Source organism: Mastigoproctus giganteus, chromosome 6, assembly GCF_048544385.1.
Source record: "Mastigoproctus giganteus isolate SK-2022 chromosome 6, ASM4854438v1, whole genome shotgun sequence".
Lineage (NCBI taxonomy): Eukaryota > Metazoa > Arthropoda > Arachnida > Uropygi > Thelyphonidae > Mastigoproctus > Mastigoproctus giganteus.
In genome coordinates, this window is record NC_143580.1 from 78,841,575 (window position 1) to 78,856,387 (window position 14,813).

Here is a 14,813-nt window from a genome sequence, read left to right on the forward strand (position 1 = left end):
TAATGTTATTAGTGGAGTCCCACAGGGTTCAGTGTTAGGTCCACTGTTTTGTATATTTATCAATGATATTGATGAAGGTATATCAGGCTTAATGTCGAAGTTTGCAGATGATACAAAGGTTGGCAGGATTGTTAATGACAATAATGGCAGTGTGCTACTGCAACAGGATCTAGATCATTTGGGCAGATGGGATAAGAAGTGGCAACTGAAGTTTAACCTTGACAAATGCAAAGTACTGCATATGGGTAGAAGTAACCCCAGAGAAACGTACCAACTGTGTGGTACTACACTTAAGGTGGTAGAAAATGAAAAAGACCTGGGAGTAATTGTGCAGTCAGATATGAAGTTCACTGAGCATTGCAGACAGGCTGCCAGTGCAGGTCATGGGGTTTTGTCAGTGATATATAGGAATTTTGCTAGCAGGGAAAAGGAGGTGATTATCCCTCTGTATAGGCAATGGTCAGGCCACGGCTTGAGTACTGCGTACAGGTCTGGAGGCCTCATTTTAGGAAGGATGTAGATTTACTTGAGCGTGTACAGAGAAGGGCAACAAGAGTGTTGAGGGGAATGAAGGGATCCTCTTACCAAGAGAGGCTTAAGTTCTGCAAATTGCAGTGGCTGGAGACTAGGCACTTGCGCGGTGATCTGATTGAGGTGTATAAGGCCTTGAATGGGTTCAGCACGCTGAATTCTGATGGGATCCTTCCACTTGTTCAGATTACGAACCTAAGGGGGCATAAATTCAAATTAAGAAAAGACAGATGTAGAATAGATGTGCGGAAATTTGCCTTTAGCCAGCGGGTGGTTAATTGCTGGAACAAACTTCCATCTGTCGTTGTGGAAGTTGATAGGTTGAATAAATTTAAGGAGGAACTGGGCAGGCATTTGGAGGGAATGGTGTGTTTTTTTTTTGGCTGATGCTGCATAAGCTCATACATTTGCTTTCTTGCATCACATGCTACTACTACTACTCGAGTCAGTTTTTTCTTTTCCTTTCCTTTCCTAAATCTATATCAAGTGTATATCTTACCATTCTGTGATCACTTCCAACATTGTCCTTATTCAGGACAGTAACATCATTCACAATATATCTTCTGTTAGTGAGGATGAAGTCTATTTCATTAGTTGTTAATCCATTTGGACTCTTCCATGTCCACTTTCTGTTCACCCTTTTCTTGAAAAAAGTGTTCATTACTGACAGTCCTTGAGATTCTGCAAATTCCACAAGTCTTTCACCTCTTTTATTTCTTTCACCAATTCCAAAATTTCGTATAGTTCCTCTTTCTGCGCTGTTTTGCCTTTTGCCAACCTTAGCATTGAAGTCCCCCATAATAATAGTGTAGTGGGTTTTCTGCTCATCTAGAAGACTCAATTTCTGTATACATTTCTTCAACCTCTTCATCACCATGGCTCGATGTTGGTGCATAAATCATTATAATCTTGCTGGTACATAATGTCATCTAAAATTGCTCAGAAGCAACCAACAAGTGAAATTCAGCTGCAGGGGTAAGGGTGCATCTGTAAGGGTGTGGTACCACAAAATTGGGCAACCCTATATCCAGAAGTTGATTTAACTCTGGCCAGATCGTTGCAAGGCTGTAATTGCAGCTCGAGGAGGAACAACAAAATATTGATGACTTATTTTGCTGATTTACAGTATATAATACTTTTATGTTAACTTGTCATTTCGGTTTGTCCACGTAAATGTAATAAAATGTATGTTTGGTTGTCATGATTTCTCATATTTCCGTTAATTATGCATTTTACACTTTGGGGAAGATATTTATGGAAATTAGGAATTTAATGGATTTCATTCACAGAGATATATCCCATGCATTTGGATGGGATATATCTCTGTGATATATCTCCTAACAAATGCATTTCGAACATTTCTGCAATCCACAATGCAGCATAAACAGATTACTTGCAAAATTGACAAGTGCAGTTTTTTTGTCTGCCAATGTATCACCAGTGGATTGACACTGATGGAATCCATACTGGCAATTGTTGATCAGATGGAAGGTTTCTAGGTAGTTTAAGAGTTTGCAGTTAATTTATTTTTCCATTACTTTAGAAGAGTAGAAGTGCAATGGGATGATAATTGGATGGGAGGAATTTGTCACTCTTAAGGGATGGCTGAGTGGGAGACGACAGAGTGGTAATCAATGCACACTGCTCTTCATGGACAAATGTTATTAGTGGAGTTCCCCAGGGTTCGGTGTTGGGCCCATTGTTGTTTGTATATTTATCAATGATATTGATGAAGGTATATCAGGTTTAACGTCCAGGTTTGCAGATGATACAAAGGTTGGCAGGGTTAACAACAATAAAGACAGTATGCCACTCCAACTTGATCTAGATAAGTTGGGCAAATGGGCTGAGAAGTGGCAGCTGAAGCTTAACATTGACAAATGCAAAGTACTGCATATGGTAGCAATAACCGAAGAGAAACGTACCAACTGTGTGGTACTACACTCAGGGAAGTGGAAAGTGAAAAAGACATGGGGGTAATTGTGCAGTCAAATATGAAGTTTGCTGAGCAGTGTAGATGGTCTGCCGGGGCAGGTCATGGAGTCTTGTCAATGATATATAGGAATTTTGCTAGCAGGGACAGGGCAATGGTCAGGCCACACCTAGAGTACTGGTGTACAGGTCTGGAGGCATCATTTTAGGAAGGATGTAGAGTTGCTAGAACGAGTACAAAGAAGAAAACAAGATTGGTGAGGAGAACAAAGGGGTGCTCTTACCAAGAAAGGCTTAAGTTCTGCAAATTGTAGAACCTGTAATTTAGCCAGTAAGTAATTTATTGGTGGACTAGGCTTCCACCTTTTGTTGTGGAAGCTAATAGCCTAAATAAATTTAAGGCTGAGCTGGACAGGCATTTGGAACAAATGGAGGGGTGAAATGGGAGGTGTGTTTTTTTTTTTTTTTTTTTTGGCTGATGCTGCATAAGCTTGCTTTCTTGCATTGTATGCCTCTGCTAATATCAAATATTTTTAGGAACTGGCTGGATATGAGCAAATTTCCAAGCAGAAGGAAAAACACCTTTTGGAATAAGAAAGTGAAAAAAAGATGAGAGAACAGGAGTATATTCAGGTGCACAGGTTTTGATAATAAGTGGAGAAATACAATCAGGACCTGCAGCTTTCTTAGCATCAAGATTCGTCAAAATCCTTCTGACATCCTTTTGACGAAGGACCACAGGAGGCGTTGAATGAAGTGTACTGGGATTTGTGGGATTAACCAGATCATCAATAAACGAATTGGAAGAAAAATAGGATGCTAGAAGGGCAGCTTTTTCTTTAGCTGAAGTGGCAATAGAACCATCTGGGTAACAGATGGTTCTGTTGCCACTGGTTTTGACAGAGGTGGGAACAGAGATGGGCAAAAGTTGTGGCCAGTAGCTTTGGCAAGAGACCAGAATGCTTGGCTACCATTTGTACAAGAAGCAAGTTTTCTATTCTTGGCCTGTTCGAAATCTAGGTTGGACTGATTAATAACTGCTTTACAATTGTCACGAGCTTTGGTGATATGCAGCATTATTCTCTTGAACAGCCTTAGTACATTTATTGGAAAAAGTGTAGTTAAAAGAATGAGATTTTAAGGTGAAGTGTTGAATAAAGAATTCCATCCTTACAAGAATAATTTCGCTGACATGATCTGTGCAAACATTGACATCAGAAGGTCTGAAACTGTAATCCAACCAAGGAAAAGAAGAAAAGATATCTTTCAGATCATCCCATTTTGCATTCTTTTAATGCCAAAGAACTAAGCCTTTAGTTCTTTGGAATTACAAGACAAATGAGACAAAGGCTTCATTGTAGAGGAGACCATCAACAAGTTGTGATTTGAGGTGCCTAGAGTACCAGTCCACTTACCTTGACTGTGTACTTAGAAGGGTTGTCTGCGAGAAAAAAACCAAACGTGTTACCTGGGTGGTTAGGTCTGGTATTCTGCTAGGTAAATGAATAATCTGTGTTACGTCATTGGTAATTGCAACAGCCTCAACATCTCGACCAGCTGGATCCATGTGAGTAGAAAACAGAGGCCAGCTGGAGTTGTGAACATTAAAATCACCAAGTAAAACTATTGCACTATTAGGAAGGTTGGACTGGAGAAAGTCAAGTTTCAAAGAGAGATAGTCAAATTTTCAACTGATTAATGGAGTTATTATTAGCCATAAGGTGCAAGGAAGCCTGAGGCTCATGCTGCACCAGCTAAAAAAAAAATCTCGTGTTACCCTGAGAGAGAGAGAGAGAGAGAGAGAGAGAGAGAGAGAGAGAGAGAGAGAGAGAGAGAGAGAGAGAGAGAGAGAGAGAGAAGGGAATCACCAAGAAAGAAAAGAATGATGATATCCAGCTCAGGACCCTGGGTTTGCCAAGCCCATACTCACCAGATGTGAGCCCCTGGAGTTGGGAGAACAATAGAGGCAAGAGATGAATTTGACAGAATATGGTAGAGATTTTAAGCCAGAGAAGATCGAAAATAGAAACAAAATTAATAAGTCTTCAGAATGGACATATGCAGAAGCGTATCACCTTTGAAGCAAAAGGAATCATACAGCGAATAATTTGGACAACTGAGATGAGCAGTGATTGAATCAACTGATAACTGGGATTCTGTTAGAAAAAAACAGATGTTTGGCAGATCCTAAGTGGAAATGGACATCATAGAGATTAGAAATGAGATTACATATATTTGTGAAATGAGCAAGGAAGTGTTTGGGAGGTTTGTTCTTTTTTGTAGATAATTTGTTCTATTAGTTTGTCAGGTCATGGTGTATTCAGTAGAAGAAAAGGTGGGAAGGAGATGTCGTATAAAGTAATGAAAGGGCTCCTTGACATAATGTAGGCCTTGACAGTGCCCCCACATATACCCTACTCAAACTACCTCTAGTCACTGCCTGACAGAGTAGAGGCAGTGAAATTATACACTCACTGATCCAGAAGCCTCATAGTGTGTTACAATTAGTTTTGGTCCTGTGAACTATGTACTGGTCATCCTGAGGGCATTATTTTAGAGCTGTATATGCAAAATGTAAGGAACATTGGGTCTCACCACGATGGCCATCATAATCTCAAAAGACATGAATCATACTGCATGATGGAAGAGATGGGAGGATTTGCTGGAGCTGTGCTATGGAGCCTAAACATGGCTCCACTATTTGAAGCCAACAAAAAGCAAAGTGGTGGTATTGCACTGGTTGATGAGTCACCTACCACCTAGTATTGCCTGATAACACAGAGGGGAGGCATTCCTCTATGTGGTATGGGTGCCATATCTTGACCCCTGCTTATGTTGGTTTGCACTTGGGTGGTCACCTCCAGTGAGCTAGGTGCTGTATTTCAGGACTTGCACATGTGGATTATAGCCAGGGTTACTAACAGTCCCACCATTGTGAAGATGCAAGCAGAGGATTTGGCTGTCACAGACCGAATGGACTTTGCCAAAATGAGGTTCACTTGACTTGAGTGTCACTCAAATATCAGTTCCATCAGAGTTTGACTCCCAGGTAGCAAGCATGCTTTTATGGTTTTTGAGGTTATTGTAACCTCAAAAACCATAAGAGTAATAGGTATATAGGAGTAACTGCTTGTTATTTGTCACGTAATTGTAAAGCTTATACAGAATTTATAACTTAGATGTCTAAACATTAGTGCCAGTAATTAGTTTTATGTTATTCTATGTATATAATTATTATATTGATTGTGTATATTATATTGTTAAAATCATTAGAAATTTTCATATTCTTTCAAAAGCATCTTCCTTATTTTCATTTCTTTATTTCTTCTGGTTTGGAATCCTGCATAATGAACACTTCAGCTTAATATTATGGCATGTTTATGCCATACTTTTAAGCAAACTTACAACATATTCATTCTAGTACAGTAATAACTTTACATAAATAAATCCTTCAGCTTTTACTGAAAATTCTCTAGTTCTTCACCTGTTTTGGCCAAAAATCTTCTCTTTATTTCCTGCTTACAATTGTCTGATTTTTAACGTTTCAAAAGTTGCTAGCTACGTACATATCTTTTTGCTATGGCGTCTAGTTTATTTCAATTTCAGGTTAGCATTATGCAAAATGATATTGCATTATGGTGAACTTTTTACCTATCACTTATTATCTAATGCCACAGAAACATGTATTCCTCTGTTATGTGGATGCCACCCATGCTTACATTGATTCACACTTGGGTTTTTGCTTCCAGTATATGAGGGCTGTTCAATAAAGAATGATCCTAATTTTTTTTTTTTTTTTTTTTTCGCAATATACCTCTATTGAGCATCCATATTTTGATTGCTGTTTTCAAAGTAGTCCCCATTTGATGAAATGCACGTACTCCAATGTTTCTGCCATTCTTCAAAACCTTGGTGGGAACCATTTTTTTGACTTCCATTTGAGGATTGCTTCTGATGTCTTTATAACTTCTGATGACTGGAAATATTTTTTTCCTTGCAGCTCCTTTTAATTTTGGAGGGGAATCAGTGTGCAAGGTCAGGACTGTAGGGTGGATGAGGAACATTAATGCTGGCTAAGTACTTCATGACCGAATGAGCAGTGTGAGGTCTTGCATTGTCATGATGCAGCATCCACCCACCCGCTAAATGAGGGGTATAGTTCTATAGTAAAGCCCCATAACAGTCGTATTAAGTGGCACATTTTTTGATATTCCTTGAATATCAAAAAAAATGACCATAACCTTTCTTGTAGAAGCCACAACTTTTTTTTTTAGTTTTAGTGATGACGTAAACTTCTAAACAGAGTTTTGTTGCTTATACTCTCTGCGTTGAAATGATGAAGCCATGTCTCTTCTGCCATTATTACCTTGTGCAGAACCTTTCCGTCTTCAGTAACCATCTGTTGAAGCTCCAGACAAATCTCCTTGTGAACTTGTTTGGTTTATTCTCTCAGGTGTGAGTAGTCGTTCTTCATACAAATGGCCATGGAGGATACCATGTGTGCTTCCTACTGATTTTCTCAACATCTCTGCCTTACTATTATATGGTGACCTTCTCTCATGATTGCAGAAACAGTGTTTATGGTTTCTGTGGTGACAGCAGTGGTTGAAGCTCCAGATCGTGATTTTTGTGATTGAATTGCATCCATCTTTAAACATTTTAAACCATTTAATCAAATTTAATGCAATTAATTTTTTTTCCTTCTCAAATTGTAGCAATAAACAAATTATTAGCAATAAACAAATTTTTTTAAGGTGGATAAAACATTTTCCCATAATTACTTGCTTCAAACTAATTTAAATAATGATGTATCGAAAATAATATTAATATTTAGATTTCATTCATGTTTAATTTGATATGAATGTACAGATTAGTTTAATTTGAATCTTGCAGGCTCTAGAGGTGAAGGTGGCTTTCTCATTAATAGTGAAGGAGAAAGATTCATGGAACGGTATGCACCAGTGGCTAAAGATTTAGCTTCTCGTGATGTTGTGTCTCGAGCTATGACAATTGAAATTAGAGAAGGAAGGTGAAATTAATTTTATTTTATAGATCAGTAAATCTTAATCCAAGTTGTATCATAAACCATATCTGTCATTATTGACATACTTGATAGCATGTTGACTAATAGTATTTTATTCATGATCTTTGGCTTCTGTTTGTTGATGTGGACACTTAATGAAATCATGTTACAGAAAAAACTTCTAATTAACATTTCATTATTTCATAGTTGCCAATTATTTGGATATGTGGTGGAGAATCCATTGTTTTTAATCTATTTGCAGAAACATAGCTTTCCTTTGTCATCTTCTCTTTTCAGTAAAAAATAGTAAAACTATGTTGACATTGGAATTAAAAATTCTGCGAATTTGTACTTATTTTCATTAAAAAATTTGCTGTCTGGTGTGTTAATGTACATTGCAAAATTGTTTTTTGGCTGGTGCAGCAAAAGCCTCCGACTTCCTTGCATGGCCAATGATAATAATAATAATAATAATAATTTCATATTTGTGTTGTGGAACAATAATTAAGTCTTTTAGTAACATGCCAAAGAAATGTAAGTTACAATTTCAGAAGACATATATGCAAGATTTTCCATGTATTGCGAAATTTGAAAAAGGTAACTGTTCTATATCATGAATTAGGAAATGCAGTGTAATCTGACATTTACAAACAAATAAGCATAAGGGCAGTGCATAGAAAAAAAAATGCAAAAATAGATGTAGTATTTCGTAGTGAGAATGATGTCATATGTGCTGAATTTTTATTCACATCTTTTGTCATAGAACATAATATTCTCTAAGTTCTGCTGATCATTCAGTCATGTTAATCAGAAATATGTTATTTCCCAATAGTTTAATGGCAAAAAAAACAACATGGCTTAGAAAGAATAAAGATAACAGCCACTTTTAGAGAAATATGCGGATTGAAGAAGAGGTAGGTTGTGGTGGCTTGGAAAAATGGGCCATTTTTTATTGGTTCAGATAGCAGTATTCAAAGTAATTCCAAACAATATCCCATTGTGATTACTTTTCATAATATAAAAAAATCATCAAATTGAAAGCAGCTTTCTCTCAGTACCAATACTATTAGAAGGTGACTATATTGGGTACAACACTGGGCATCTTCTGAACAACCTGAAAGCATATGGGATTCTTCTTCAAAAAAACTGTCTGTCACTAAATATTGATAATGCACCTGTTATGAAACTCCTAAAACTGGAGTAGCAAGGGTATTAAAAGAAGAATTTTATCACTTGGTGGTAATAATCTATCCTTGTGATCTTATGTGTTTTGCTGAAAAAGAGGCTGCATGGAGGCTGCCTTCCTGTGAAAGTAGATGAATATTTAATAGAAATTTAATACTGTATCTAAAAAGTGCTAAAAGAAAAGCTAGATTTAAACAATTTCAACTGATGCATGTTAATGAATTAAAGATTTAATCACATGTGCATACAAGAATACTTGGGCAAATGTCTATCACTAGCCTGGTAGAACAGTGGCAGCTGCTGAGAAGTCTATTTGCAAAAGAGTTTAGAAGCAGGAAAAAAAAGTTGTGTGAGCACTTCCTGGAGTTACCAAACTAAAAAGTATAACAAGTGATCACTAGTTATTGGTACTGACTCATGCTCAAATTCAGTTTATGATCCAAAAAAAGTTTTGAAAGGTGGTGTCAGCAATCCTAAATGCAAAGCAATCTAATAATTCTAGTCATGTTATCCTCACTCATACAGAAAGTCTGTTCATATTCCTCTTTTCTGGCTTGAATACTGCAATTTGCTTGTTTCTTTTAAATCATATCATATGGGAGAACGAGAGTAACCTTGTGCAGGCAAAGTTTTTACTGCTCCTGGAATAGAGAAGTTTTTTCTGTCTTATTAGCTTAAATTGGTATATTAACTTATTTTCTAGAGTAGCTTTATATTCCTAGTTACAATACTTAGTTTAAAGTTTAACTTAGATAGAGATTTTGTAGGTATTACTTAGTATCAGTAAGGGTATCAAATCCACGTGTTACAAGTTGCAGCTCCGCTGAACGAGAAGTTTTTTAGCCATATTTAGCCGCTTTATTGACCAATTGTTATATCAAATTATTTTATATAAATAGCTTTAGACCTAGTCAGGATTCTTAGTTTATTCTGAATCGAGACGGCGAGATTTGGAAGTTAATTAATACTTAAGTGTCCGTAGATTTACCATTCATAACTTGCTGCCATTGTTATACGATACAACGTTATATCAAGAACTAGATAGCGTAAGCTTAGTATAGTATATAATGTCAATTAATCAGTAAAATCTATTAAGCTTGTTAAACTTAATTGTCAATTAAATTGTACTTTTTAACTAAATACATATAACGACTTAGATTACAAACGTAACATAATTAATTAATACATAACTTGATACGGAAGTTATATAAACGGAACTCATAGATAATAGTCGATACTGAAAAATATATATAGCGTTATAACCGTGTTGGGATACAAGTTTAGGGTTATAATTTTGTACTGAAATTAAATCGAAATTGTGACTCAGACCAGAGCAGCAAAGCAAAAGGCTCAAGCTAATGAGAGTGCTGTGGCTCAGGGGAGAACTGAGGGGGGCAGTTGCCCTCTGAATCACAGCTTTTTAAAATGCACTGCTTGCTTGATGTTTGTGGAGCAATCGGGTACGGGACATATTGCCATGGGGATGTCTTTTGAGTGCGCGCACGATATGAGGAGTGTAAGGAAATCAGGCGACAACTCAGCATTATTATGGGCCTATATGAGAGCTTGGAGGACAGGGTGGATCCCCTTGAAGGATCTAAATTGAGGGGACCATCAAGCTCTGAGCTGCCCACATCAACGCCAGAGCTTGCACTCGGTCATCACGCAACACAGCGGCAACCCTCAAGGCAGAATGCGCTGGTCCCACAGGAACTAGTAGTTGTTGGTGACTCTATTGTCAGGGAAATGGGGAACATGCTTTGTAAAAAGGATAGGTAGAGCAGGACCAAGGTATGTCTGCCAGAGGCAAAGGTTGATGACATTGTAGATCATATATATCATCTTTTAAGGGCACAAAAGGTGATATAGTTGTACACGTTGGCACAAATGATATTTAGAGTAGGAGACCGGCAGAAATACTTAACAAGTACAGGTCATTGTTGGAAAAATGACTTGTCCCAGATAAGTATATGACTCCACCTTTTCAATTACTGCTCCTTCAATCATTATTTCCCTTTCTGTGGCATACTTGTTCATCATTACTTTTGTTTTAGCCATATTCATCTTTAGTCCAAAATCAAAAAATAAAAATCAAAACCAGTCTAATCTTCTGAAAGCTTCCTGAATGGCAGCAGTAAACAACTTTGGAGATATTGTGTTTCCTTATCGAACTCCTTCTCGATTTTAAATTTATTACTATCTGTCTAGCCTAATAAAGGAGGTAGCATTCTCATATTTTCTTCAAAATCATAATATATGGGGTATCTATGCCTGGTCTTTCCAGTGCCCGAAACATTGCCTTATGCTGTATGGAGTCAAATGCCTTTTCATAATCTACAAATGCCAGACATAATGGTGTTTTATATTCATTTGCCTTCTCCATTAGCTGTGACATTACGTGAAGGTGATCCATCGCTGAGAATCCTGTCCTAAAGCCAGCTTGCTCTTTCGGTTGATTCTCATCAAATATTCTTTCTAATCTGTTAGTAATGACCCTTGTGAATAACTTGTAGATGTGGCATAACAAGCTAATTGGTCTATAATTTCCAATTTCTGAATTATCTCCTTTCTTATGCAGCAAAACTATGATTGCATTATTCCACTCCTTAGGTGCTACACCTTTTCTAATGTATTTTGTGAAGAGTCTTGCCAGTTTTTGTGTTGTCTCTTCCTCCCAATTTTAACAACTCTACCGTAACTTCATCTTCCACTGTAGCTTTCTGATTCTTCATTTTCTTCAACGCATGTTCTACCTCATCAGGTATGTTGTATGTGTTACTAATTTGCAATACATCTTCCCCACTGTTGGCATCATTCCCTTGCTCCTTGTATAACTCTTTATAGTAGTCTTCTGCTATTTGAATTATGCCTTCTCTGCTATTCATAAGTACACCATTGCTTTCTTCAGTTTCAGTATCATTTGTCTTTCTGTATTACTGCTCATGACTGTTGAACTTAAATCCTTTGTTTTCCCTTAATGCTCATTCTACTTTTCTTGTGTTAAATCTTATGTCCTCTCTGAGTCTCTAATGGCTTTGCATAACTCAGTATACTCAATTTTCTCCCTGTCAGTGTTTTTCTTGCTCTTCATTTGTCGTCTTCGGTTCATCGTGACAAGTGTTTCTTGACTGTTTTTTTTCCTTCTTTGGATTTCTTTTTACCTTTCAGAAAGTTGTAATATTCCTCGTCGATATCTTGGTCCTGAACAGTCTGCAGAAGCTCAAACTTGTTCTTAAGTTCCAGTACATACTGCTCTTTCTCCTTTTCTGTTATCTCAAGGACCTTTGTATTATTTACTCAAGTCAGTTTTTTCCTTTCTTTTCTTACATCTATATCAAGTGTGCGTCTTGCCATTCTGTGATCACTTCCAACATTTATCTTGTTCAGGGCAGTAACATCATTCATGATTTATCTTCTGTTAGTGAGGATGAAGTCAATTTCATTAGTTGTTAATCCATTTGGGCTCTTCCATGTCTGCTTTTTGTTCACCCTTTTCTTGAAAAAAAGTGTTCATTACTGACATTCCTTTGGATTCTGCAAATTCCACAAGTCTTTCAACTCTTACATTTCTTTCACCAATTCCAAAATTTCCTATAGCTCCCTTTTCTGCACTGTTTTGTCTCTTTCCAACCTTAGCATTGAAGTCCACCATAATAGGTGGGTATTTGGGATGTGTTAGGGTAACTAGGAATAGGAGCATGTATACCAATGCTAGAAGTATAGTAAATAAATTTGATGAATTTGAAGTGTTGGTCAAGACATCAAAGGCGGATATTGTTGGGATAGCAGAGACGTGGTGTTACACAGATATAAGGAATGCAGAACTGGAATTTGGGGAGTACAATGTGTACAGATAGGATAGACAGGATAGAAAGGGAGGAGGTGTTATGCTGTTAATTAAGAAAAACATAAAATCAAAAGAAGTGCACCCAGTTGATATAGATGAACAGTGCACTGTTGAGTCAGTTTGGTGTGACATAAGCACTGTGAAAGCAAAAATAAGAGGAGCGTGTTATAGGCCTAATGACTCGAATGAGTACAATGAACAATTGTACAGAGAAATAGTACAGTGGGCTAGTAAATCAGAATGTCTTATAATGGGGGATTTTAACTTCCCAGATATTGACTGGAACTTGTGGGTTGGTCACTCACACACTAGTCAGACTTTTGTGGATTTATTGGATGTTTGTTTTCTGCAGCAGCATGTTCGAGAGGCAACCAGAGAGAGTAATACTCTTGGTCTGGTTATCAGCAGTGATCATTCGTGTATTAAGAATTTGCAGATAAAGGAACCACTAGGTGGCAGTGATCACAGTGTATGATGTGGGATTTACTCAAAGATTTAATTACCATCAGGGGTAAAGCTTGAGCATGTACATTTACTTGAGCATGTACAGAGAAGGGCAACAAGATTGGTGAGGGGAATGAAGGGATCCTTTTACCACGAGAGGCTTAAGTTCTGCAAATTGCAGTGGCTGGAGACTAGACACCTGTGCAGTGATCTGATTGAGGTGTCTATATGGCCTTGAATGGGTTGAGCACACTGAATTCTGATGGGATCCTTCCACTTGTTCAGATTACGAACCTAAGGGGACATAAATTCAAATTAAGAAAGGACAGATGTAGAATAGATGTGCGGAAATTTGCCTTTAGCCAGCGGGTGGTAATTGCTGGAACAAACTTCCATCTGTCGTGGAAGTTGATAGGTTGAATAAATTTAAGGAGGAACTGGACAGGCATTTGGAGGGAATGATGTGTGTGTTTTTTTTTTTTTTTTGCTGATGCTGCATAAGCTCATACACTTGCTTTCTTGTATCACATACCACTAATACTATAATGTTAGTTTAGTGAGTTTTCTGTTCATCTAGAAGACTCAATTTCGGTGTACATTTCTTCAACCTCTTCTTCATCATCATGGCTTGATGTTGGTGCATAAATCATTATAACCTTTAGCTTATACCTCTTAGAAATCCTGAGTAGTAGTCTTTTCACCCTTGGTGAGGTACTTTTTAATTCCAAAATGTTGTTTTTTATATCTTTATGGACCAGAAAGCCAACTCCACCTTCACTCCTTTCACTGTTTCCATTGGTGTACAGCAGATTTCCACTTGATAAACTTATAAGTGATTAATTTCTTCTTCTTTCAGCCAAACCGATGATATTCCAATTTACACTTTCTAATTCCTTTTCCAACTCTAATATCCTGTCTTCACCGATGAGCAATCTTACGTTGTAACAGGCCAAGTTCAGTTTAATTGCATGGCAGCCTGATTGGCCCCAGAGATTCTTAGCACCCTCTGCTTCCACTCTGATCCTCTCGCTGCCGTAAGAGGGGTGTGAAAGCCGCTGGGGACTGAGGGCCATTTGTTTCATTGTGCTGTCATGTGCTGGAGAGAGTAACAAGTACCGGTCAATGTTGAAAAAAAGTCACAAGTTAGGGTTTAATTTGAAAGTGTCTGCAATTCTTCCCAGACAATAGAAGGGAGCATATAATTAGAGCCTTGTCGATCAATTCGGCCCTGGAGAGTTTTTTTAGGCTCGTGGGGTTTGTGCTTGTTAACAAGTGAAATTACTTCTATAGCAATGGGATACAGTTAAATGGAAAGTATGCAAGAATACTTGCTGATGCTATCAAGGCAGTGTTAGGTAAGTTGGAAAACTGCTAGCTTGGGGGTGGATACACAGACTAATAGATTAGCAGGAGCCACTGGCAGAGGTGAAAGTGATTACTTGCACTGCTTAGAAAACAAGGTGCTGGAGATTTCAAGGACTGCTGGGAGTCATCATGAAACAAATAAATTAGCTGGGCTGTGTTATGGTAACTAAGAGTAAAAACAAGTACATTTATACTTGCATGTACCAATGCTAGGAGTTTAGTTAATAAATTTGATGAATTTGAGGTGCTGGTCTAGACATCACATGCAGATATTGTTGGGATATCAGAGATGTGGTGTCACACAGATATATAAGAAATGCAGAATTGGAATTTGGGAAGTACTGTGTACAGGAAGGATAGGAATGAAGGAGGGGTTATGCTGTTAGTTAAGAAACACAAAATCTAAGGGAGTGCATCCAGTTGACATGGATGGACAGTGCAACGTTGAGTCAGTTTGGTGTGACATAAGCACTGGAAAGAAAAATT

General features: G+C 37.6%; 1 protein-coding gene across 1 annotated transcript in view; it reads left to right on the forward strand.

The window, feature by feature from the left end:
• Nucleotides 1–14,813, forward strand: part of SdhA (succinate dehydrogenase, subunit A (flavoprotein)) — a 221,429-nt gene that overhangs the window by 101,247 nt on the left and 105,369 nt on the right. The window contains exon 9 of the mRNA XM_090376065.1: nt 7,357–7,492. Coding sequence (XP_090232191.1) covers nt 7,357–7,492 — 136 coding nt within the window. The remainder of the gene's footprint in view (nt 1–7,356; nt 7,493–14,813) is intronic.